This window comes from Corvus cornix, chromosome 1A, assembly GCF_000738735.6.
Source record: "Corvus cornix cornix isolate S_Up_H32 chromosome 1A, ASM73873v5, whole genome shotgun sequence".
Lineage (NCBI taxonomy): Eukaryota > Metazoa > Chordata > Aves > Passeriformes > Corvidae > Corvus > Corvus cornix.
Window position 1 is genome coordinate 1,275,370 of NC_047057.1, and position 26,639 is coordinate 1,302,008.

At 47.1% G+C, this 26,639-nt stretch overlaps 1 protein-coding gene across 2 annotated transcripts in view; it reads right to left on the reverse strand.

Moving 5' to 3' along the window:
* The window catches only part of EXOC4 (exocyst complex component 4), a 285,356-nt gene that overhangs the window by 62,109 nt on the left and 196,608 nt on the right, over window positions 1-26,639 (reverse strand). For both annotated transcript variants that reach the window (XM_039570880.1, XM_039570879.1), the window contains one exon: window positions 10,630-10,849. In XM_039570880.1, the coding sequence (XP_039426814.1) occupies window positions 10,630-10,849 (220 nt within the window). The remainder of the gene's footprint in view (window positions 1-10,629; window positions 10,850-26,639) is intronic.

Below are 26,639 nucleotides of genomic sequence, written 5' to 3' on the forward strand. Positions count from 1 at the left end.
CAAACGGCAGCGCTTCCAAACCCAGCGGGGTCACGGCGGAGCCCTGCTGGGAAACAGGAATTAACTCGGAGCGGAGATCGTTTGTCTCTGGAATGTTGTCATATTCGCTGTCATATTCGTGGGTGAATTCCAGGCTTTCCTGGGAAGGCAGGTGGCACTCAAGATCGCTCATGGGAGAGGCCTTGGAAGGCAAAGAGAGCTGAGGAGAAACTCATCTCGCCCGGATGGAATGGGGGGAATTCATCTCTGATGCTGTTGCAATTAACGGCAGCAAATTTCACTCAGTTTCACACAGGAGAAAACTGGAGTAGCTCAGTTACTACCAGGATACTACTCAGTTACTACCAGGCTACTACTCAGTTACTCAGGCTTGTGTTTCATTCCTATGTAGAAAAAACATTTCTCATCTTACCCAGAGAAAAACACGGCCAGGCCTGATGGGGAACATGCATCAAACAGCAGAAGTGTTGGAGAAATGGGATAATCATCCCATTGGGCAGGAAACAGACAATTTGGGGCCATCACTGGGCAAAAAAAAAGGGAATTTTTGGGGAGGAAAGGGGAATTTTTGGGGAGGAAAGAGGAATTTTAAATATTCAGCGGTTGCTGCAACACGTGGTGGGATCTGTATTTACACATCTTCCCCTTCAGCAGCACAAAAAGGCTGAGGGATGTGGATACACACCAACCTCCCAAAGGAATTTCCTGAACTCCCTCCAAGTGAAGAGCCAATTAAATACCCTTCAGGAATTAATTTCTTTTTGGCCAAACTGCTTTCACAAGCTCCTGTCCCTCAGCAGAATCACGGCACCTGCACAGAGCACCCTGTGTGAAAAGGGAGGGTTTTTCACCCCCAGACATACAAATCCCACCCTCACTCCCATGTCCCACTCACCCAGGAGCCATTCCCTCACCAGCAGGGATTCAGGAATTCAGAGGCAGAGGGAGTTTTCTGGGAGACCTCAGGGAACAAAAGTGAGGTCAAATGCTCGAGGTGATGCTGAGTGGTTCAGTTCCCACAAAAAGAAAGCGTTCCTGGCTGCTGGATCCCGAGTCCAGCACTCAGATCCACTTGGGAATGCTGGGAATGGGCCAAATCCTGCTCTTTGCCCTCCTGAGCCAAGGACAATCCAGTGAGTAACCGTGGAGTAAACTCTGCCTAAAGGAGGGGAGGGTTTCACCCTGAGCTGTGACCCCACCCTGAACCAATTTATCAAAACCACCCGAGCAAAACGGCCCTGATTTTACTGACAGCAAAAAGGGCCCAGAGGGTCAGTGGAAAACACCATTTTATGGACCAATTCCACCACCTTTAGATAAATATTTGAATATTTACCCCACCACCCATTGAACAATTTGCTGCACCTCCACTGGAAGGCGGCAGAAAAGAGATTTGAGCATTTCCCTGCAATAAGGTGGGAGCACAAACCAGAGTCTGAAATGTTCTCACGTTTTGTTCCTCCAGCAGCTCTCTAAAATTGACTGAAAAAGCAATTACAGCATTCCAGTTTTCTCCTCTATTTTCGTTTTCCTTTCCTGAGATACACAAAAATAAACCAGGAAGGATGCTGGAGGCTCCACCAGATCGTAAACTGGTGGGGAAGCTGGGAGAGAGGGGATATGGGCAGTTAAATTGATGGAAAAGATCCCCAAAGTGCGAAAATACTTTAAAGTCTCACCTGTCTGCTACTTTTACCATGATAGAGGTGCTTAAAAATGGGCATTATCATGCAATTAAATAAAAAAATAATGAGGGGGTGTGAAATAAATTGCAATAAATGACTTTAAATTTAATTATTGCAAAACAATGTGTTCAGAACATCAACCAAAACCACACAGCTCCTTTTTGAGAGCAACATTTGCAACCTCAAATCAGCTGGAAAAGAAAAGCAACCCCTTGAACAACAACCTCAGCTCTCAACCTGCCCCTTCCTGTGCTGCCATGAACTTTCCAACTGGATGTTCCCTAAATTCCTTTCCATTCCTCTGGAGTCCAGGATAAAAAAAAAAAAAGGGTTGTCTCACAACCTGGACCTCTTAAAAAAGGTGAATCCCCAAATTAAATCAATGGAAAGGGCTGGAATTGAAGCTCTGGTGCCTCCTGGCCACCACTCGCTGCCTGTGGTGTCATTTACTGATTTCCAGTATCATTATTTCAGGACTTTCATGGTTTTTTAAGGCATGGAAATTCCTCCTCTGGCCAGGAAGGTCATTCCCACCTTCATTCCAACCCCTCCTGAAGCTTTGTGCTGCCACCAACCTGCAGGGAATGACCCAACTACAGAAGGCAAATAGGGAATAACCCGTAAGAATCCAACTACGTCACGGCTGCAAGTTAGAATCACTCACCAGGGGGTTTTAGGGAATGAATATTCTTATTTATATTCTTAACATAAATAAATAAGATTAAACATATGAATTTGAGATGATTTTTGGAAGACTTTGTGCTTGCCACAAATCTGAGCCCTGCCCAAAACTCTTCCTCCTTGATCCATGTCTAAAGGACTTGGAGCAAATTATTCCAGGATTTTGCCTTCTCAGCTCCATTAGGGCAATTCCTTGATTTTTTTTTTTAATGTTGTAACCCCATGTCAGACCAACATTCTGCAAAACAAAAGTGCAGGTGCTGTTCAACCCCTTCATCTCTTCAAGGCTGGATTGTTTCATGTTCAGGAGCTCAGTTATTCCCATTATTTCCAACAAGGGGTTTATTTGGGATCTCACATCTTTGCAGGCAACCAAAAGCCTGAACATTTGAATTCCTGGGCTGAACTTTTCCTCACTGCCAAATCAACATTTGGACTTGACTCAGCCCTTATCACTGGGTCATGACACAGAAACCTCAAAATGCTTTTAAACCACACAGGAAATTCCTTTCAATTAAAGCTGATTTTCTTGGCTTCATTAACGAGCCACAAGTGTTGCCAAATTAATTTGAAGAGCCTAAAGACCAAGTAAAGCCTTGACACCCTCTGGTTACTTGCTGGTTTCAACTCAACAGATGATAGATCCTGCCTGCCTGAGGGAATTTGTCATGGATATTCATGGATTTGTTATTACTGTCATTATTATTATTATTAATATAATTTATATCATTATTATCATTATTATCTTTGCCACTCTTCCCGGAGTTTCTCTGGAGATGAAACCCAGATGATGCTCTGGCAGCTCCTGAGGGGTGTGATTGGCTTGACAAACCAGCAAACACAAAATTCCTCAGGAAGAACAAGGAATCAAATCCAAATCCCTCCAAACCCCAGTATTTTGACACAGATTAATTCCTTCTAATATTGCTTTATCAGAAGGAATTCATCTGAGTGTCAGAACATTGCTCTGAACCCAACAGGAGTCCAAGGTGCCAAGTTAAGGGATGGATGCCCCTTGAACCTGGGAATGGGAAAATTGGCTTTAAATGGAGCAGAAGTCACCTGGAAGCAGCTTTGTTTTGAGACATCTTCAATGACATCCCCAATCTAGGAATGGGTTTTTTCCAAACATTTCTCCCAATCCCAAAGAATCTGCAGGAGCAGCTGTGACCCCACAGCTCCATCTTCCTGCACCACCCACTGGAATCCAACACCATTCCTGCTTTTCAGCCAGGAAATATTCTTCAGGTGACTCTAAGAAGACCCAAAGCACACACAAGAGTTTTTCTTTTCAGGTCCATGACTAGACCAGCACCTGGAGCTCTAAAACCTCAGCTCCTGCACATTTTGGCAGTTCATATTCCAGGAAAATGGGTCACGGAACCCCAGACTGGTTTGGATTGGAAGGGAACTTCAAGACCACCCAGTTCCACCCCATTGCCATGGGCAGGGACACCTCCCACGGCTCCAGGCTGCTCCAAGCTGGCCTTGGACACTTCCAGGCATGGAGCATCCCCAACATCTCTTTGCTAATTGGGAGAACAGGGATTAATAATATTTTTCATTTTGTGACAGAAAACAACAGAGTGGGAATTAAACAGGGAACGTCCAAAGCGGGTTCAACCTGTCCCTCACAGCGTTCCTGACACGACCCTTAAAGGAGAAAAAAGAGACTTAAACAGAGAATCCTCAGTGCCTTGGGCTAAAAGCATCCTGGGGCTCCCTTGGAGGCTGGAATATTTTGTTTGCTTCTTTTCCAGGCTTGTTTTTCTTTTAACTGTGTGTGACTCCCGAGGTTACTGAGGGATGTTGTTCACTCAGTGAGGAGTGGGATGCAGCCGAGTGACCAGATCTCCTTTTGTCCTTTCCTGTTCCAAATGCCTGACATTATTTAGACCATTTTTAGGGCCAATGGGATGGATCTCATCTCCCTCCCACTGAAAGAAATCTGCTGCTACTCCAGTGACTTTGAGGTCAGGTGAGATCCAAATTGAGATTCCATTTCCACACATCCAATGCCTGTCAGTCCTCTCCTCCTTCACCTTTTCCAGCAGCCAGTAATCAGCACCTAATTAATTAAAACAGCCCTGGACAGGGCTCTCCCGTAGAGTTGTAGCATTTCCTCGATTTTCACACCCTGGAGCAGTTTTCTTTACAGGCACAAAGTCTTCAAATATTTTAATTAAACAGCCCATCCCAATGGTTTGAATTCCCCAGGAAATCCTGGATCAGCCCCAGGATGACCAGACCTGGTACCCTCCAACAGTGAAAGGGAAAAGTTTTTCCCTTCTCCACAGTGCAGCTCCCACAAAGCAAAAATCCCAGCACAAAAGCAGATCATTTGCAAAAAAACAAATCACAATTCTGACAGCTTTGTGCGTGTGAGGGAAACTGTAATTTTATTTTATTTTATTTTATTTTATTTTATTTTAATGGAAAGGGTCTATTTATAAATTAGAACCAAGAGGGGAAACTTTTCATTTACTGCCTTCCCTCAGTTCTTTCAGATGTAAATTCGAGTGCTACGAACCTTCCAGCTGCAAAGTTTATCCACTTCAGCAGGAAGATTCCAGAGGCAGGGAGCAAACACACGGTGCCAGGAGGAATATTTCAATGGAATGGCAGCATCTCTGCACTGTTGCTCATTTTTTAATTCTCCTGTTGACAAGTCCCTGCCTCCAAAATCCCAACTACTCCCACTGAACGCTGCTTGTCAGGAAGGGGCAGCCCCTGCCACACACAAAAAAAAGAGCTTTACACCTTCCCTTTCAACAATAGATTAATGTCTCTTTTGTTCTCCGAGAGAGCCGGGTGTCATATTTCAAAACGTGCTTTTAAGCCAGGTATAATTAAAGCTCTTCGAGAGGAGGGAGGCAGAGAAATGAGCAGCCAAAGGAGTAATAAAGGCATTTCAGAGGGTGCATGAGCTGGAAGGTGCCTCATCCCTCCCTCTCACCACACAGCTACAATTACATTCCACGGTGGGGGAGGGAAAAAGAAAAAAAAAAAAAAAAAAAGAAAGTAATTATAAAAATGAACTTTTCCTCGAAAAATGAGCACGTCGTCAAAGGATTGCTGCTTTGAACAGCGCAGCGCTTCAAAAGGAGGATGAATTAGTGCTGACAACTCAATAAAGTAGCCATCAATTATTCAAAATGTGATGGCTCTTCTCATGCAGCACTTGTGATTAGGAAAACATTTCAAAAGCTGGAAATGAGAGTTATTCTTCCTCAATGAAATGGGCTTCAAAATGCGAGCGAAGAAAAGTAATGGGACTTTGGAGGAGCCTGGCAAGAACACGGGGAAGTTTCTTCTCTTGGTGCCATCCATCAAATGCTTCACCTGAGACTGTTCCAGGCTGGATTTGGGATTTATGGAGCAAAACAAGCAGAGGGAAAGGAAAAATATGTGTGATGTGAGAGGGGGACACAACCTTCAGCTGATGGGTGCAGAGAGCCCAGCCCAATCAGGCCCCAAATTAAACCATTGGTGTGTTTTGAAAAGGCAAATATTCAACTTTCCTAGGGAAAAGAAAGTTACGGAAGAACCAGGTTTCCCAGAGAAGTTTGTGGAAATTTTTGATGTCCCAGGCCTGGAAGTGGCCAAGGCCAGGGCTTGGAGCAACCTGGGATAGTGGAAGGTGGCCCTGCCCATGGCAGGGGGTGGAGTTGGATGGGTTTGAAGGTCCTTTCCAATTCAAACCATTCTGGGATTCCATGAAAGAAATTCCTGGAGGAATGTTGGTGATGGAGCAACACAGGTTCCTTCAAATGAAGTTTATCAGACTTTGCCTTTCCAGGTGCTGGATGCTCCTCCTGGAACTGCAGCTCCTCCATCACCGAAACAACCCCAGTGAAGGCAAAGCACTGGTTTAAAATTGCTGAAATCCTGGAAAAAAAGGAGCTGGAGGAAAAATGGAAAACTGGGGGAGTGTCACTCCTGTGGCAGCTGGATCTGTGACTTCACACTGGATTTTCAGCAGCACCCTTGGGCTGAGGAGAAGCTGCTCTGCCTCAGCATGGCAGGGCCCTGCTCTCCTGCCAGGGATCCTTAATGAGTTTGCAAATGAGGAATGTGCAGCTGGGGCTTTAAACAAGGAGGGTGGCCAGGCTGAAAGGTCGCTCCTCTGGCCAGGGAGGTAGCAGGGGCTGGGTCTGACACCAGCCCTGTGAGGCAAAATGAGGATTTATGAGAGCAATAGTGCTGCTGAGGGAGCCTGGCAGGGCTCTTTGGGTAATTAAAATAATCAATCAAGGCCTGGGATGGAGGCTGGGGCCAGATCCGTGTGGTTTGCTCCCAATTTCTGAGGAAAAACTGACAGCTAGAGGGAAAAAATGAAAATAAAGTAAATTACAAGGAAGTTTTAGTGGTTTTAAGGGTTGAGTGAGTAGTCAAACCAGCGCTGAAAAGCAGCGGCACAGGCCAGGGTGAGGGTGAGGTCCCTTCATGGAATCCCAGAATGGTTTGGGTTGGAAGAGACCTTAAAGCCCATCCCATCCCACCCCTGCCATGGGCAGGGACACCTCCCACTGTCCCAGGCTGCTCCAAGCCCCAATGTCCAGCCTGGCCTTGGACACTGCCAGGGATCCAGGGGCAGCCCCAGCTGCTCTGGGAATTCCATTCTAGGTAGGGCCTTCCCACCCTCACAGGGGAGAACATGGCAGACTCTTGCTGAGGTGAACAAAACAGGTTGGTGGCCTCAGGTGGGACCAGGATCAACATTTTGCACCCAACTCTCAGTGGAAATACTCAAGGCCAGGTTGGATGGGGCTTGGAGAAATCTGGGATAGTGGAAGGTGTCCCTGCTCACGGCAGCGGGGCTGGACTGGAAGGCCTTTAAAGGTCCCTTCTAACCCTTTAAAAGTCCCTTTCAACCCAAAATATTCCACAATTGAATGATTCAGCACTGAGCAAACGAGGGTTATCCAGTTCCTGACCAACTCCAACTCACGACACGGAAGAGGCATCCAGTGATTTCAGGGATTAACGGGATCCAGAGGCCTCAAACACGGGGCTGTTCCCTCCAGGTCGAACATGACTCACATCTGTGGGCTGGTTTGTGAAGCGTGACTTTGCTTCTTTGCTTTTGCAGATCTGAAGAGGACGAAAATAATTCTGCCTGCGAGGGGCACTGCCTGAAAATGTCCACATGCAACTCCCCTGCCCTGGGATGCACTGAACGTGCAAGTGAAACTCGAATTTTTAAAATAAATTGAAGCCCTGACGCTCCGCCTAAAGGGATTGCTTTTGTACAGCTCAGAACTCCCCGGTGGAGAACTCACACATCCGCAGCTGACTTATACAGGAGCCTTCCGAAAGCTTCCACAAAAGGCAGGAACTGCACTAAACGTTCCCCCCGGACGAAAAATTATCTGAAGAAATATTGGAAGCAACAGGGAGAGTCAGACTCCCACCGAGAGATAATTCTGTCTCTCGTTTTTAGTTGGAGAAGAAGATTTAGCACAAATTCTGCAGTTGGTGGGTTTTACCCTCTTGACATGAAAAATACAAATAAGAGCTGAAAACATCTTGGTTGTAACACCACGCCACTGCAAAAAAAAATTTGAAATATGAGGCTCAGAACCATTAAAACTGCTTTAAAATTATCCTTGAATGGGAAAAACCCCAATTGATCAGTCATGCCTGCTCCTTAATGGATGCTGCTGGCTGGGAGCCAGCCTGGAAAGACAATTAATTTGTTTACACTAATAAATAATAACATCCAGCCTCCATCAAAGCGTGGAGCCATCAGCCCTGGTGAGCCACCGAAAGCTGCTGGCTGGGACCATCCTTCTCCTTAATAACCACTTGTCTGACGGGGAGAAAACATTCCAGAAGCTCCCAGGGATGTCTCCTTGGAAAGTCACAAGTGAGTGATTCCATGCATGGAGTGGGTGCTGTGGGAATTGGCTCCAGCAAGTTGTTATCCTGAAAAACAGCTGCACACCCTGACTTTTTAAGGAGGTTTTTTTTGGGGGATTTTTAGCCGCTGGAGTTTGGCCAGAAAAATATCAGGAGCATCATGGACACAATGCTGAGATAAGAAACAACAGAGGCTTTAAAGGAAAGGAAAAATCCCACTGTGCTGCTCCAGAGTGAAGCAATTTGTATTTTTTTGGAGATGGAGCAACAGGTTTTTAAGGCCAGTGACCAGCTGGGTGGAAAGATTTATCACCTCATTGAGAACCCTACAAGAACAGCCTGTAAGGAGCTGTCCAGGCACTTGTAGCCCAATTTAGGATCGATTTAAACAATTACAGCCTGAAATTTAATGCTGAATAATTTTGAGACAAATGAGTTTCACGGTGATTCAGTCGCTCTGGAAAGGAAAAGAGTTTCAAGTGTTTTACATTTGAGGAGGGAAGAATGGAAAACGAGGCTGCGCTCCGGTAAAATGGAATATTTAGAGAGGACAATTTTTTTAAAGGATAATCTTAACAGCAATGGATGATTCATCCGTGAGGACACGATGCTGGAAAATCTCTTATCTCCCAACTAGTTCAGCTCAAACATGTGCTGATAGTGATCCCAAAGCAGCTTTATCAGCCTGAGCAGTGGGGGCTGATAATTCCCGAGTCGTGTTCGAATCACAGCTGCAGAACCTTCAGAGAGATCTTTGGGATAGCAAAGAGTGGGATGGTTAAAGCAGGAACCCATGAACCAGGCAGGAAAAAGCTGGGGGAGAGCTTAATTCACCACATTTCCATCATATCCATGAGGTGACGGGGGCAAAGACTCCAGGCTCCAGCCCTGTCATGCAGAAATAGCCTTTTTTTTTTTCCCCCTTTAATGGAAAATCCATAGGATTATTTTAGGGAGCTATTTGGATGAGTTGGTTCAAAGAGGCAGCAATTTTTCTTCTCTTTTCAGAGAATTACCCTTCTCTAATGTCAGGAACAAGGAGACCTCCTGACCACACACAGTTTGACCAAGAATAATTCCAGTTCAAAACGATTTCCATCCATCATGAGAAACAAACTGTAGCAACTGGACAAGAAAATTCCAAGCCATTCTGTCTCTTCAACCCCTAACGAACTTTAAGGAGATATATTGATATTAAAGAACACATTTTCATGTGAAATGAAGCCACGAGCCACAAAAAATACTTCATCCATTTTAAGGCTGGTAAAGCTTGGGAAGGAAACAATCCAGGGATTCTGTGCAGTTCCAAAACATTTCAACTCCTGGAAAGAGACTTTTGGCCCCTTTCTAAAGAAGCTGGGACTTCTGGAAATGCTCTTCTGGAATCTGATTTTGCTTTGGCTCTGAAAGGACCATCCCACCCCTGCTGACCCCAGACAGGCACAGAGTCAGTGACCATTAATCCACCAAAAATCCTAGAAATGATAACAATAATCACAGTTATTCCTACTGCTGTATTGTAATATCCCTGTGTTTTACAGCTCTACACTGGGATAGAAAATGGCCACATAAACCTTGGGATAAAGGTGTTGCTTCCTAAGGATTCTCCAAGTGTTATTCATCCCTGACAAGAGGGTTTCACAGGAAAGAGGGAATAACTTTAAAGGATTAAAAGAGTTTGACAAGAACAACAGCAAGAGTCAGTTCATACCTTTCAGTCCAAGGCAACACATGAAATTCAGAATTTTGGGGTGGGATTCCACACTCTCCTGTTCTCCACGGAGCTGGGATGAGGACTTGTTGCTTTTATCCCTGTTCCACACTCACAAAGGTGTTTCAAAGACTTCTCCTACACACACTCCATCTCCAACCCAAATCCCTCCCATCTTTTTCTGATGGAGGGAGCCGTGGGGCTCCACATCCATCACCAACAGGGCTTGGGGGGATCAGATCCCATCCCTGCTCCTCCTGGGAGCTTGGAATGTGTATTTATCCTGATTGCACAGCTCTGTGACTGGAAGGTGTCCCCAGAACTTCTAAAGGAGACACACACAAAAATCTTCCCAATCTCCCATCCAGCCCTGCCCTCTGGCACTGGGAAGCCATTCCCTGGCTCCTGGCCCTCCAGGCCTTGGCCCCAGTCCCTCTGCAGCTCTCCTGGAGCCCCTTTAGGCCCTGCAAGGGGCTCTCAGCTCTCCCTGGAGCCTTCCCTTCTCCAGGTGAACACTCCCAGCTCTCCCAGCCTGGCTCCAGAGCAGAGGGGCTCCAGCCCTGGGAGAATCTTTATGACCTCCCCTGGACCTGTTCCAGCAGCTCCATGTTCTTCCTTATTGGACACACAGCCAGGTCCTGGCTGGACACGGACAACCAGGAATGTCCTGAGTGGTCACTCAGCTCCTACCTGCAGCAGAGGCCTCTGCACTCCCAGGATCTTCATGGTGTCGGCGTTGGCCAAGATTTTCAGCGGATCCGACGCTTTGGTGACGCCTTCGATCTCTTTGTTGATCTCGGCCAGGACCTGGTTGAGGAAGATGTTCTTGATGTACATGGTGAGGAACTCGCGGAGCGGGCACTGCTTGGCTGGGCCCAGCTCCATGGCGTACTCGATCTCTTGGATAAACCTGGAAAACAAGAGAGGGGAAGAATAAATTGGAGTTAAACCATGCAGATCCTTTGGATTTTTTAGTGCTGCCTTTGCCATTCCAACGTTTCAGAGCTGAGCGCCGGCAGGGTGGGAATGACCATGGACTGTCCCAGCTTGAGGAATGAAGAGGAGAAAAGGTCCACAAGGTAGTTTTAGAGGAAAAAAGAGATAAAATACAAACAGTTGGTGAGATGGAGACTAAATTGCTGGAGAAGAACAGATAAAATGAGAGAAAATCCCTATCCCAGGCACAATTCCTGTTTATTTGTCCAAAAAAAAATTGGCTTTTCTATTTGGGACATGCTGGGAAGATGTCCTTATAAAAACAACATCACCATTAAAAAAATGAAGATGCCACAAATCCCTTTGAAAAGCCAAACTTCCTCCTGGGCACGGTCACTCGATTCCCACAGGTGGGTTTCTCATCTCTAAATTGAACTGCAAAATATTCCAGCTCAAAATCCAGAGAAAATATGGAAAAAAGCAGTGTCTGTGCACGATGCCATTACCCTCCTGCATTATGGAGGTCTGTGTTATGGTGTATTTTTATCACCCTTTATTGTTCCATCCCAGGATCCCATTCCTGCGCACGCAGAGCAGCAGGACGATTCTGGGAATGTTTCAACACCAAATGTTTGCCATCTCCTGCAAAATCGCTTTATTTCTGTGCTGCCATCTGGTTACCAGCGAGGAGTTTTCTTCCCGAAATCACCTCGTCATGTCTTTAACTACATCTGAGGCAGTGGAATTGGTATTCCTTTCAAAAGAATTAGGGACTGAGTATCAGGAGCCAAAAAGGATTGAGACACGCTGTCCGGAGTTGTGCCGAGGGAGGCTCAGGTTGGATATTTGGAAAAAATTATGCAGTGGAAAGTGGTCAGGAAGTGGAGCAGGCTGACAGGGAAGTGTGGAGTCACCATCCCTGACAAAAAACATGGATGTGGCACTTAGGACATGGTTTGGTAGTGAACAGTGACTGGATTTGATGATCTTAGAGGTCTTTTCCAACCTCACGGAGTCTATGATCTGTTCCTTAGCACTGACCCTATTCCCAAACCCTTCACCGAGATCTGCTTCATTATCTTTCATTTTCTACCTCCATGTTCCTCACTCCAGAGGAGGCACTTCCCTTCTCAGCACTGACTGAGGAGCCAATTCCCATGGATGATTTCTTTCCAATCTGAGCTGTTTTCTCCCTAAATCCTCTCCCTGTTGACTCCATGGGTCTGGAGTGACACATTTGGACAACGCAGCTTCCGTGGGCGGATCCCTTGGGAGTTCAGTTGGAAGATTGTTTCTCCAAGGAGAGATGTTGCAGGGAGGGAATCACTGAGCCTGGCAGATTTATTCCCTGGATTTCACAGGGTGAGAATGGGAATCAGCTTTGTAAAAGGGGGAAACAGCGGAGTTGTCTGGGAAGAGAGCAGAGACTCCACGGAGCTGATCCCAGAAATACCAGGGCTGATGTCACCAGCTCTGAGTGCCACCACTCATGTCCTAAAGGGGACATTGTCAAGGTTGATGGGACTGTGTCAAACTCACTCATTGAGTCCTTTCACGGCTGCCAGTAAATCTCTCACTCTTCCTTTTTACGTTTATTTACAGAGCACAAAACTCCCCAGAAAGTGAATTTTACTATTAAACCCCATTCCGGTGGGTCAGGAGCAACACAGGAGCTTGAACTGGGAATGAGCATCGTCCAGTGAAGTGACAGGGACAACTTTTAAACACTTTTAAAGTCCAGAAAATGCTTTAAAATGGCTAAACCAAGTAAAAGAAGCCTTTTAGAGGGAGAATGACCACACGCAAACCATCAGAGCTCAGATGTGCTGACCTACAATGGGAGTGGCAACTCCTCATCCCACATCCTGAGGGTGACCCCGAGTGTCTCCTGCACCACAGACTAAAGGTCAGTGCTGGAAAATGGTGCCATCAAGAATTTTTGTTTCCCAGTGCCTGGCATTAATCAACATCCCAGATCTCTCCTAAAGACGTGTGCCTTCACCTCCGGAAAACTTCTCCTTGATTGTGGTTGATGTATCCTGTTAAGTTTTAACGTCTCGACATGGACAAGACGAGAGTGGTTCACCTGATGCTGCTCAGGATCAAACCATATCCCTGTTTTCCTTGATAGGAACCATAAAATAATCATGGATTATGAGTGAGCTGCCAGACAGCAGTGACTGAGAGGGGATTTTGTGAGTGCTCAGCATCGTTTGTGATAAAGAACAAATGCAGATTTCAACTCGATAGCAGCAGGAAGTTATTAAGACTGAAGCCGTGCACGGCACGGAGAACGGGAGGATACGGATGGGAGACCTTCAGCCGGGATGTTCAAGGATAGTTCGATGAAATGATTATGGGAATGGAAACCAGTGAAGTCTTCATTTAATCCAAGGGTCTCTGCCGAGGGAAATGGAAGCAGAGAAAAGGTAAAGAAAAATGAAATATGGATGTCAGAGTGTGGCTTACAGCCAGGAATGGCCCGGGAGTTCCTGGATTTGATAATCCAGTGGGATAAATTGATTTTTACAGCCTCAGAGGAACACTGGGATCCCACTTGCTGGGATCTGCTGTGGTTCAGAGATGACCTCCCCATGTTTCCAGCAGCCAGGATGGGTCCCACACTGCTCTGCACCCGAGGCAGCCACTCTGGAGCTCCAACCTTCAAAACCCCACTGGGCACAGGACCAGGGGGCCCAAGCAAGAGTCACAAAGCTCCAGGTACAGATGTGGGTGAGATTTGCACCAGGAATCCTCCTGGGACATTAAATGGCAGCACTGGCGTGGCCTCCATGTCCTGAACTGGGAGGGCTACTCAGAATTCCATTAAAAACAGATTAATAATGGAAACCATCAATTTTCTGTATTTAAGAGAACTGGGAGTTGCCCAGAGCAGCTGTGGTTGCCCCTGGATCCCTGGCAGTGCCCAAGGCCAGGCTGGACATTGGGGCTTGGAGCAGCCTGGGACAGTGGGAGGTGTCCCTGCCTGTGGCAGGGGGTGGCACTGGATGATCCTTAGGGTCCCTTCCCACCCAAACCATTCCACGATTCCATGAATTAAGGATGCAAAGTCAAAAAGACCGGAGCTGTTTGTGTCGCCTGCCTTTGCCCCGCTGCGCAGGACATCACAGCCTCATTTTTCACGACACAACAGCCCAGAACTGCCCTTGTCAGCAGATCCTTGTCCTGTCCAAGGAATGGGATGGACGGAGTTCAGCTGGGGAATGTTGGGAATTTCCAACCCTGCCTGTGACTGGAGTCCCAGCGACACACAACTGTCACCTGCACGAATAAATGTGACACCAAGAGTGACTCTTCTGCCAGGAAATCCCACAGGGCTCTCTGCTTCCAAGCTTTCCTCTTCCTGCCTTCTCATCCCTCTATACCTTTCCTGTTCGTGGGAATTTTGCCATCAGTTCTCTTATTTTCCTTGGTTCCCAATCCCACTTGGTCATCCTGTGTTTCTCTTCCAGGAGCCCAGCAGGTTTGGGAGCCCAAAAAGCACCACTAGGGGAGAGAGTTGTTGGCTCAGGAACCAACCCCTGCCTTCAGCTTGGTCCTGATGAGCTCTGGAGTTGTGTCCATTGGGAATTCTGGCTGCCACAAAGCAGAAGTGTGAGCACTGCACTTCTTTCAAGGGGTCCAAACAAGCCAAATTTGGGATTTTTTTCCATACCTTCCACCCAACAGTTCTTCTTACTGAGAAATGTGGAGATAGAAATTCCCAGCCACAGGAAAGGTCACCAGAATTCAACAGATCTCTCCTTCTCCTTCTCCAAAAACCTGAGTATCTCAAACATATTTTCCTAAAAAACAGCCCCAGTTGGCAATAAAAGACCAGCCAAAGCACAAGAAACTGCAAATGAGAGTTTGAAATGGGAAATATTGGGTGGCATTAAAGAGCCGACAGATATTCCCTATTTTCTGCCTGGCAGACACAGCCACACATTCACAGGCACACACGGTGCTATTTATTTATTTCAGCTTCAAATGTTGCTGGCTGCCTTATTCCAACAGAATCCAGTCTCTATAAAGAACAAAAAAGTGTTTAACAGCATGTGAAAAAATGCATCCCGAGAGTCCTTTCCAAAAACGTTGCTGTGCTACTCATCCAAGCAATCTGCAGAACTTTTAAATGTCAAAACAGGCAATTTGACCCCCAGCTATCCCAGAAATCCATATTTATCCCAGAATGGGCTGGGTTGGAAGAGACCTTAAGGATCATCTCATTCCACCCCTGCCATGGGCAGGGACACCTCCCACTGTCCCAGGCTGCTCCAGCTCCAATGTCCAGCCTGGCCTTGGAAAATTCCAGGGATCCAGGGGCAGCCCCAGCTGCTCTGGGAATTCCATTCCGGCCCCTGCCCACCCTCCCAGCCAGCAATTCCCAATTCCCAATCTCCCATCCAGCCCTGCCCTCTGGCACTGGGAAGCCATTCCCTGGCTCCTGGCCCTCCATGCCTTGGCCCCAGTCCCTCTGCAGCTCTCCTGGAGCCCCTTTAGGCCCTGCAAGGGGCTCTCAGCTCTCCCTGGAGCCTTCCCTTCTCCAGGGGAACATTCCCAGCTCTCCCAGCCTGGCTCCAGAACCATCAGTTGTGTCCCACCTTCAAAATGCAAAAAAGCTTTGTCTGAATAAAAATTCAGATCCAGGGGTGTCACCAGATCCTGAATCATGGTCACTAGATATTCCTGGGAATCGCCTGAAATCCTAAAAAAAGGCTTGTAGGGATGTCCCAGCTCTGAAGGACACTTTTAGGAGACACCATGGTGAGGATGGAGTTCTTCAACAGAGCAGCCAGGAGGGGAAAAAAAATAAATAGAAATTTGCATCTTATTCTGAATTCAGAACCTGCATTTTTAAAATGATGCACAATTTTCAACTTGTTTTATCCTCCTATAAAAGCATTTGAGGTGATTTGTGGCTGCAATTAAGCATTCCCCTCAGACAGAAAAGCACTTTCAGGAAAATGAAGTAGCTTTTGGTAAATGACAGTCATTTGGATTAAAAAAGAAAAAAAAAAGCGCCTCATTTCAGAAAATTTAATTCATTCTAACTCACAACTTAATTGGTTGTGAGCACTGTCGTACCTAAGCTGAAAGTGTGGGATAAAAAGCATCAAACCTAAAAAAGCTGCATGGATTGATTTAGAAACCTACAACTGCTGCCTTCCCGAGGCTTTCTTCTGACTTCTTGTTCTCAGATGTCTTCTAAAACATCATTAAAAGAAGCTGAAGATGCAGAGCATCAATGACTCCTTGCCTTAATGATGATGGTAATAATACCTGAAATTCCCTCCTCAAACAAATGAATGACAGGAAAAATATCAAATAGTCCAGAACCTTATTAAGAGAATTTTTTTCTGACATTCAGCTCAAATTTCCACTTCAGCTTGGTTGGTTTTTGTGTGATCCTGAACTGTTCTCTTCCCTCTGCCTTAGTCATGAAACATCCGAGGACCTGTGATGAACCTTCTGGGGAGCTTCCACAGAGCAAGGAAATATTAAGGAAACATCAAAAATCCTTTGAACTGGATCCTGGTTGCCGACAGAACAGAAATTCCAAACTGGTTGGTCAGACTCAAGGAAATCAGGGATAAAACACCCAGGATTGGAAGTTCTGGAAAGTCTGAGGACACATTAAACCAAGAGAGAAAGCTGGGAGGTCCCACACTGTCCATGACCCACTCAGAAAGCCACCCCACCCTAACAGTGGGAATTCTGGGAGAGGGTCGATGGAATCATGGAAAGAATTGAGTTGGAAAGGACCTTAAGGATCATCCAGTCCTGACCCCGTGGGCAGGAACACCTCCCATGGGCAGGGACACCTCCCACCATCCCAGGCTGCTCCAAGCCCCAATGTCCAGCCTGGCCTTGGGCACTGCCAGGGATCCAGGGGCAGCCCCAGCTGCTCTGGGAATTCCATTCCAGCCCCTGCCCACCCTCCCAGCCAGCAATTCCCAATTCCCAATCTCCCATCCAGCCCTGCCCTCTGGCACTGGGAAGCCATTCCCTGGCTCCTGGCCCTCCATGCCTTGGCCCCAGTCCCTCTGCAGCTCTCCTGGAGCCCCTTTAGGTGCTGCAAGGGCAAAGTGAGGCCTAGAGATGCTCCCACACCTGATGGTTACAGAAGTGCTGAATACAATAAATACAATTAAGTTTATCTAATTCACTGCAGCACATGGACCGTGGATCGTTTGCCACTGAAGACCAAAGAGGTCCTAAAGAAACAGAAATCACAGTATTTTGCCTAAAAACTTCACTGCAGGGAATTATTTTGGTCCATGATCAGCTACTCCAGGATTAATGTTTCACACCTTGCTGATAAATATCGTGGCTGTGCAAGGTAATAGAACTGATTCTGCATGAAGTGACTCCCAAAAGAGGAATAAAGGTTTAAGATCCTTTCTAGGTGATCCCAAAATGGGATTAAAATTAGAATGATCACCAAAAGAAGTGTGAACAGCTCTGGGAGACTCAACGGACGTTTGGCTACTTTAAGTGTCTTTTAAATATTAGCAAAGTCAGACCAAAACAATCACCAAGTATCAGAAAAAACCCATTAATTTTCTGCTATTTTGAAATATTAAATAGCCTAGAAAACATCCAGGAAGGTGACAACCAGAGGAATGACTGCTGCTAACAGCAAACACGGCATTTGGGGTGTTTTTCACTAAAATATTAACATTACAAGTGGAACAGCCAGAGTTGTTCCCACAAGCCCAAGCTGAGTTTAATGGGTTCTTTTGGGTATATCACCAAATTCAGTCCTTCCCCTGTACAAACGCAAATTCCCAAACCATAAAAAATCTCAACGACTTGAGATAATTCTTTTGGTTACTGTAAAGATTTCTATGTCCCCACAGAGCTGAGAGCTTTAGAGCTGGAAGATGAAAGAGTCCAGGACTTCACTTTTTTAACAGCAGCTAAAAAAAAATACAAGATTTAAAGAATCGATTTCTGTGTTGTGCTTGCTCAGCCGTGAGATTGAGGTAAGAAATGCCACCTTCCCGTGCAGGTGTGACAGAAAAATCAGTGTTTCGTTGTCTCTGAGGTCCTAAAAACAACCACAAACACTCTGGAAAAAAGAATTAAATTAAAATTTAGCTCTCAACTGCTGCTAAAAATATTGTTTCTTTAATGCTCAGCTGCCACCTGAAGGACACAAATTCCTGATGTAATGGGACTCTCTCAAGGTGCAATTTCTTCTGATGTCTCCAGAGGGGAATATTGGCTCGTATTTGGGACCAGCAGATGTAGAGCCAGAATTGATCAGACCTAGAGATTCATGACGTGGGGAAACGTTTATCTCGTGCCGTGCAGCTCAGATTCCTCCCTCGTTCTTCCCAAATACCAGCAAAAGCCCAGCCAATGGAAGTTTCTGGCGTGGTTGGATGGATGCTCAGATCTCCCGCTCTCCATCCTCTCATCTCCTGTGAGGGCAGGAGAGGAATTCAGGAATCAGCAGCAATTCCATGCTTTGCCAAACCTCAGCGAAGAGCCAGCTGGGATTTTCCCGAAGGTGGGAAATCTGAATGAGGAGAGGCCTCGAGTTTGGGGACCCTCTTGGAGAAAATGAGTTCCAAAAGGACCAAAACGGTACAACTTGGAGTTGTGACTGTTGAAAGGAGGGTTGTGAAATGTATCAGCATCACAGGCCTGGGCACTGGGAAAAATATTGTGTGGGACAATGGAATGGGGCTACTTTACTTAAGGAATGGGTTAATGGGTTTAAGATGAAAAAAGGTGGGGATGGATGGGATCTTGGGAAGGAATTCCTGGCTGGGAGGGTGGGGAGGGGCTGGAATGGAATTCCCAGAGCAGCTGGGGCTGCCCCTGGATCCCTGGAAGTGTCCAAGGCCAGGCTGGACAGGGCTTGGAGCAGCCTGGGACAGTGGGAGGTGTCCCTGCCCATGGCAGGGGTGGCACTGGAGGGGCTTTAAGGTCTCTTCCAACCCAAACCCTTCTGGGACTGGTGTTGGCTTTCACCCCCCTACAGCAGATGGGATCCATTTGCTCCACATCTTCGCAGAGGTTTTAGATCAAACCTGATAAAACTCGAGCTTTGTTCAGACCCTAAAGACCCTCTGAGCCAAAACCCTGTCCCTGGAGAGCAGGGACAGCCCAGGGAGTGACGTTTGCTCCCTCCAGGAGCTGCTTTCCAGCAGAGCTCTGTGTGTCTGTGGTTAAATCCCCCAGCGTGGAACAGCTCCCACAGCCTGACCCACACAGAGGCTTTGGAGAGGCTTTGATCCTGCTCATCCCTACAGACTCCTAAGGACACCACGAGGCCTCTGAGTTCACCTGGAGAACAAACAGGGAGCAGCTTTCTTCCCTCTGTGCCATGAACCTGCTTTCCATCCCCTAGAGCAGGCGCAGGTTCTTTACAACGTGAACCTGGAAGCAGGAAACCTGTGAGAGAATGGTTTGGTCTCCTCCTCATTTATGGAGGACCTTTTTGGGGTTGTCCATGTCCACAGAGCCTGTGTTTTCCCATTACTGGATGTTTGCAAAATGAGAAATGCTCCAAACTGCAGGAGGGGATGGGATCATGACCAAAAAACCCCAACTGTGCACATCTGGGGAATAGGGAAATGTAAAATGCTGCTTTTCCAGGGACTGGGGAGCAGAGCTGGGATGTGCACAGCACCAGGCTTCACCTTCAGCCTCAAATCCAGCTTTGATGAGCTCCTTCTTCATCCTTTGTCACCAATAAAATAAATTAATAATTGATATATCTTCACTTTATACAGAACTGAGCAAACCCAGCTCCTATTCAGCCACCTCTTTGCTTTTCTCTACCAAATTTCTCCTCTCCCATCCCTGAATCCCTAAATTTCCAGCCCAAAATCAGACTGAGGTGGAGCCAAGTTGCCTCCAAGTGACAAGATTGCTCCCAGAAGGAGATAACCCAAAACGACCACTGAAGTAAATTACCCTCCCTCGGTCCATTTGTAATTTAAATCCAATCCTACAGAAGAGAAATGCCCCAACCAACCCATCAACCTCTCTCTCTAAAGCTCTGTGATGTCCCTGTTTTATGTGAACCCAGGGCATGAAACCAAACCTGGAAGATTTCACCATTTCTTCTTTTTTTAAAATTACACAGAAGCAAAGTCAAGGCTTTATTTCCCACACCAGGTAACACCACTGCTCTGCTATTTTGCTCCGTGCAGGGTAGAGAATACATCCAGCCCTGCTTAAAAAGCACTGTAATTTTAAACAATCCTGACAATTCCACAGGAATTCCTGCCCATCACACAGAAATACTGTGAGGCAGCATTAAATGTGTGTAGAACACTCGGGGATCACAGCAATAAATATGTTAACAGAGCCACCATATAATGTCACCCTATTAACCAAGGGATGCAAAATATGAAGTTCACTAACTTCAGCTTTTCCTATTATTAAATCCCATCTCCTTTAATGTCCTATCACATCCTGTTTGTTGACCCCCACTGCAATGTAATGATACCCCCCACAACTTCACATTTCCTCCCGAGCACAACAGCTCTGTAAAAATTAACTTAATTATTCCCATTATTTTTTTTCAGTTGGATCTGGTGGCTCGTTCTTTGTGCTCCAACCCCCCCCCCCCCAGCTCTCAATCTGGCCCCTTTTAAAAAGCAACATATGCTGAGGATAAATCCTTCAAATGGCTCTATTAATAGAGGAGCTGCAGTGCCAGCTTTACAAATGGGCAAACTGGCAGTTGTTAGATTGTGTTGTCCTCCTTTGGAATGGGAACGCAGGAATGGCTTTGGAGGAACAACTGGGAGCAGCCAGAGGTTTCAAAGCCCCTGGATTTGGTGTGGCAGGTTGTGTGAGCCTACAAGAGACAGGATGAGATCAGCTCTGCTGCACCTCTTTGCTGCCCTGCTTTTCCCAATGAGACAGCAAAGAGCCCCATCACTGTCTGCGCCTGTCACTCCAATTAGTCCTGTCTGCCTCGTGCTGACATTCCATTAAATCAGCGGGCAGATGGCACAATCCCTCATTAGCATCCCACTCACTCCCGAGTCTCTGGAGTGGGGACAGCCAGTTAAATCCTAAAAACACACCGGGGCAAAGAAAAGTCCAAATTGAGGTTGTAACTCCAGAGCCCACCTGGAGACAAAGCTGGAGTACCATGGTGGAGCTCCAGGAGAACCAGAGCCAGAATTGATCAGATCTAGAGATTCATGACGTGGAGAAAGTTGAGATGACGTGGGACAAGTTGAGATGTCCTGCTATGGACACCTCGGTTGGGCATCACCACCTGTGGCACCACCAGGAGTGATTCTGGCTGTCCTCTCACAGCAGTTGGATTTTCTATCATCCAACGTGAGGAAAAGGCCAGGAGGGGCAGGTAAACATCCCATAACCCGTGTCTGTGAATTACTTGGGGAAACAGAGCTCTAGGGACAACCCTGTGGAATTCCCAGGCTACTTCATTTCACAGCTGGAAATAAGACACCATCACTTCAGAAATCTCTGGCAGAGCATTAATTCCCTCTCTCCCAGTCAACATCAAGTTCATCCTTTCATCAAGTAACCCTTTTATTCACATTTTAGTCCTGTACCCAAAACTGTTGATAAAACCCTGAAACACATGGGATGGAGCAGAAGAACTCAGATCCCAGATCTTTTCCATACCTCGGTGCCTGACTTGAGAATCTGGATGGGACAATCACAGAATGATTCAGGTTGGAAAAGTCCTCTAAGACCATCGAGTCCAACCATTCCCCAGCCCTGCTAAAGGTCACCACTGCCCATGTCCCCACGTGCCACATCCACACGGCTTTGAAACCCCTCCAGGAATGGGGACTCCAGCCCTGCCCTGGGCAGCCGTGCCAGGGCTGGACCAACCTTTCTGGGGAAGTTTTCCCAGTATCCACCCTGCCCCTCCCCTGGCCCAGCCTGAGGCCATTCCCTCTCTCCTGTCCCTGTTCCCTGGGAGCAGAGCCCGACCCCCCCGGCTGCCCCCTCCTGTCAGGGACTTGTGCAGAGCCACAAGGTCCCCCCGGAGCCTCCTTTGCTCCAGGCTGAGCCCCTTCCCAGCTCCCTCAGCTGCTCCTGGGGCTCCAGATCCTTCTCTGGACATGCTCCAGCCCTTCCAGGTCTCTCCTGTCAGGAGCTGCCCCCAGGATTCTGGGGGGTTCCTCATCAGGGCCAGCACAGGGGACAGTCCCTACCCTGGGGCTGTGCTCACACTGGGGCTGGCACAGCCCAGGGGCCATTGGCCTCTTGCCCACCTGGGCACAAGAGTTTGGTTTTACCCACGCTCAGTTCCATGGAAATTACGAGAGAAGAGCAGGGACAACACAAATTCCTCCAGGACAGCCAGGGAAGGAACCACACACCCCAACGGAGCAATGGGAGCACGAGGACGTTCCTTTCTCACCAACCCTGGGCATGCAACACCACAAAGGAGAAAAAAACAGCTTTTCCAGAGGAGCTGTGGCTGTCCTTGGATCCCCCTGGCAGTGTCCAAGGCCAGGCTGGATGGGGCTGGGAGAAGCCTGGCACAGTGGGAGGTGTCCCTGCCCATGGCAGGGGAGGCACTGGATGAATTTTAAGGTCCTTTCCAACCCAAACCATTCCATGGCTCTGTGATCACACAGCGGTGGTGGTGGTGGTGGTGGTGCTCAGTTCCAGGTGTTTGCACAGGAACACAAAGACCCTGTACATCAAGAGCTGCCAGGGTAACAGTAACGCACTTCTGAGGTCTACAAATCCCGATTTCCAGATGACAAATCCAGCCAGGTGACTTTAACCTCCACAAAATTCCAACCTAATCACTTCCATTAGTAAACTGGCTGAAAAACTCAGTTGGGACACACCAATATTGCCTTTTAGGAAGGCAAGAACCAGTGATTGAAGACCCAGCTGTGCTCCAGGCTGTCATTAATAAATTCACACCTTGGCCACAGAGCCAGAGCTGCAACCAAAAAATGACAGGAGGTTTCCCACATGAAGGGATTTTTGGCAAGGAAACACCACCAGGATTTCGTTGTTCCTCTGGAGGGTTGAGAGGAGGCTCAGTGTTTGCAGGATGTGTTTGGGGAAAACAGAATCAGCTTCCAGAGGAAACAGAGACGAAAAGCTGGGATCTGGAATCGCCTTGGATCATCCACCTCATTTGGCATCCAGGGTCTGGGCCAGGCTAATGAGGAGAATGGATTTGCAACAGCCCTGTGCTGCTGGAGGCAGGAAATTTGGACAAATTGGGACAAATTGGGACAAATTGGATGCTGTGCCTCCATTAAGGATCCCATTCCTCTTCTCTGAAGAGTGAATGCTTTACTTCAACGGCCTCAACACCAGCAGTTGCATTATTCCAAATGGAACTCATTTCACTAATTCCGTCTGTAGCTCCATGCGTGGCTGACTTTTTCTTTTCCCAACTCCTGATCTCCAAACCTAGAATGATTCCTGACAGGAATTCCAGACACTTGGCTCCTGTCCACAGAGTGATCCTTACAAATCCCACTTAATTCATCAGCCTCATAAAGCTGCTGCAAAGCAGAGCACAAACACATCAAGGGCTGTTATTGCCAGCGGGAAAACGATTTCCTGACTCTGGGAAGTGTCATTTGATGTTCATGTGTGTGTCAGGTTTATTATCCCATAATTACAGGGCACAGCTCACACGTGGCACACGAGGAGCAGATCTGGTTCTATCAGCATGGAATTGTGGCGAACGGGGCTGGAAGGGCAGAGCAAGGCACGCCCTGGCTCTTGATTACAGATTATCAGACCAAAGGGTCATGTTTTGGTGGGAGATGAAGTTATCTTTACACACAGGCCCAGAACAGATCTGAGTGCAGGGTGTTGACCAAGAATATTCCTCCCAAATCCAGCTGGAAGAGGCTGCTCAGATGTTTCTGAGGTTGTAGAGAATTTCCATCCCATAATGAGAGGCACAAAGTGCCTGGCACTGCTCATGGTGACTCTGCCACTGTCCTCGTCCTCCCCCTGCCACAGATCAGTGCTTGGAAAGGGACAAGTCCCATCCTTTTCCATGGGAAGGTCACGTGGATGGTGCTTCCCTGAGTCTGTGAACTCTCCTGAGGCTTCATGGAATGGTTTGGGTTGGAAGGGAGCTAGAAAATCATCTTGTTCAATCCCCTGCCATGGCAGGGACACCTCCCACTGTCCCAGGCTGCTCCAGCTCCAATGTCCAGCCTGGCCTTGGGCACTGCCAGGGATCCAGGGGCAGCCCCAGCTGCTCTGGGAATTCCATTCCAGCCCCTGCCCACCCTCCCAGCCAGCAATTCCCAATTCCCAATCTCCCATCCAGCCCTGCCCTCTGGCACTGGGAAGCCATTCCCTGCCTCCTGGCCCTCCATGCCTTGGCCCCAGTCCCTCTGCAGCTCTCCTGGAGCCCCTTTAGGCCCTGCAAGGGGCTCTCAGCTCTCCTGTCGTTCCACATCGGAAGAGGAACCCTCTGGTGAAACCTGTCCATAATCCAGGATGGGGAAACTCTCATTCCTGACAGGAATGACACTAATTAAGGATCTGGAACAGATGGGCTGATTTAGCAGGATTTTATCCCGATCTGATAAATGATAAAACTGATCCCGATGGCAGCTCCCTGGTATCTCCTCTCCCCAGCTCGGGAGTGTTCCGGGATGGGATGGGGTGTCACGCTCAGAATGGCAGGATTTTCCAAAGGGACACTCCACAGGCACAGCACCAGGAAGTCGTTAGCCTAATTAATTCTCCACTGTCAATCGAAGAGTTCTTCCTAATCCAGTTACAATCCCACAAACACAGGGCCAGCCAGAGCTCACGGTTTTCCAGAGGGATGGCAAACCCCCACATTTATTGGGTTACAAGGATTTTACAGCACTGGGGGTGGGAATTCTTCCAGTCTGAATTCAGAAATCTCCCTGCAAATAAAGCCTCATGTTTGTGTTTATATTCCTCCAGGGCGTGACAGAGCTCCGAGCTTGGGAAGCTGAAGGAGGTGGAAATAAATCCTAGGAAGCACCAAGCTATTCAGCAGCAATCTGAGCAAATACAAGTGGGTTTTTCTGATATAAACCCTGCCTTTGTGGCCACCTGCACTGTAAATTGTGCTCACTTTCCCCACATTTTCTCCTGACAACTCCCAGTTCTTTTCAATTACCAAAAAGAGGGGGAAAAAAAAAAATGTGTACAATGTAGCACTGCAGCTTCATGGATATGATGGATGTTGCAGCAGTTTTAGTTTGGATTTTTTCCATGAATTTTTATTGCCCTGAGCTGTAAAAACTGCACCAGGAATCCTAATACTTGTCCTAACTCATCCAGCCTTTTGTGAATCATTTCAGTCTTCTGCATTTCATCTTCTCCCTCTAACTAATACTGCTTGAATGCCGTGAATAATTTATTATTCAGCCAAATTTATGATTATGCTGATTCTTTTCCTTGTAAAGAAATACATTTTCAGAATAGATTGATTTTAGCTGGAAGTGTTCCAGGTTGGACAGGGCTTGGAGCAACCTGGGATAGTGGAAGGAGTCTCTTCCCATGGCAGGGGGTTGGAATTAGGTGATTTTTAAATTGCTTCCTTTTAATGGGATGCTTCAGCCTTCAGCTGATGAATTTAAACCTTTTTGATGTCATTTAATGGCAGGATTTAGGGAAGAAAGCTGAAAACAGATGGAATCCCAACCTCTGCTGTATTCCTGAGACAGAAACTCCAACGAGTGGAACAGGAAGAGGAATCCAAGAGCTCCTTTCTCCTCGGATCTTCCCCCTTTAACATCAGCATGCAGCGCTCAGCCCCAATGAAATAATACCTACAGATTGGTCTCCTCTCAGTTCCTCCCTCTCTATATTTATTTACACCCCCATGCTCTTATCTTATCAATAAAATCATAATTGCACCGATAGCAGCACAGCAGCCAACGTGCAACAGCAGATGGGCCTGTGGAAAATGCTAAATAAACCCAAGATTCTGCCAATTCGAAGAATTCAATGGTTTATAAATATTTCTCTTCGTATCACAAACGCACGTTATTTGAGATAGGCTCTACCTAAGGAGCTACAGATCAGCTTATCTTTGGAAGCTAAGGGATTTGGGAGACGTGCAGTTTGCAGGAGGAGTTTCTGAGAGGAGCAGGAAGTGGGAAGAAACAGGACAAAAAGTGAGGAAAAAGGAGAAACGGCAGAATGACAACAGAACATTTCTGCTCAGTGGCTACGGAGGAAAGAAATAAGGGAGGAGGAAGAAAGGGCTTGGCGAAGAGACACCTGTGGCATTCCCAACAGATCCATCACCTGTAGAGGGGTCTCAGGGATCCCTGGATTTGTACAAAAACAGGGCCAGGAGGAAGGAAAATCCAATTAATCATCAAAAGGCTCCATCCAGCAGTGAGCACAAACCACGGTCCCCCAACACTGTGGGAGTTCAGCCAATGGGGATATTCATGGGATGTGAGGTTGGGGTGACGGGATGGGGATTGAGGAGATAGAATACAACGTACAGAATATCTAACTGCACAGAAGAACGGTGTGGGACGCAAATTCCAGAAGTGATTAACAGCTTTTAGCACAATTAGTGGAAAATTGAGCACATGCAGGGCTCGGGGATGCTCTGATTAAAAAATAACTGGAAAAGTTTAAGATCAAGTTACGGAAATCAGCCTAAACTCTGAGTCCTAGACCTGTGGAGGACCTAAGGAAAAAAACCTGGTTTTGATTGGAGCTGTTAATTAAAGCAATGGAAAAGAAAACCTTCTGTGTTTCTTTACCCATTTAATTCATCCCTGCCTTAGGATCAGGGCATGGAACATGGA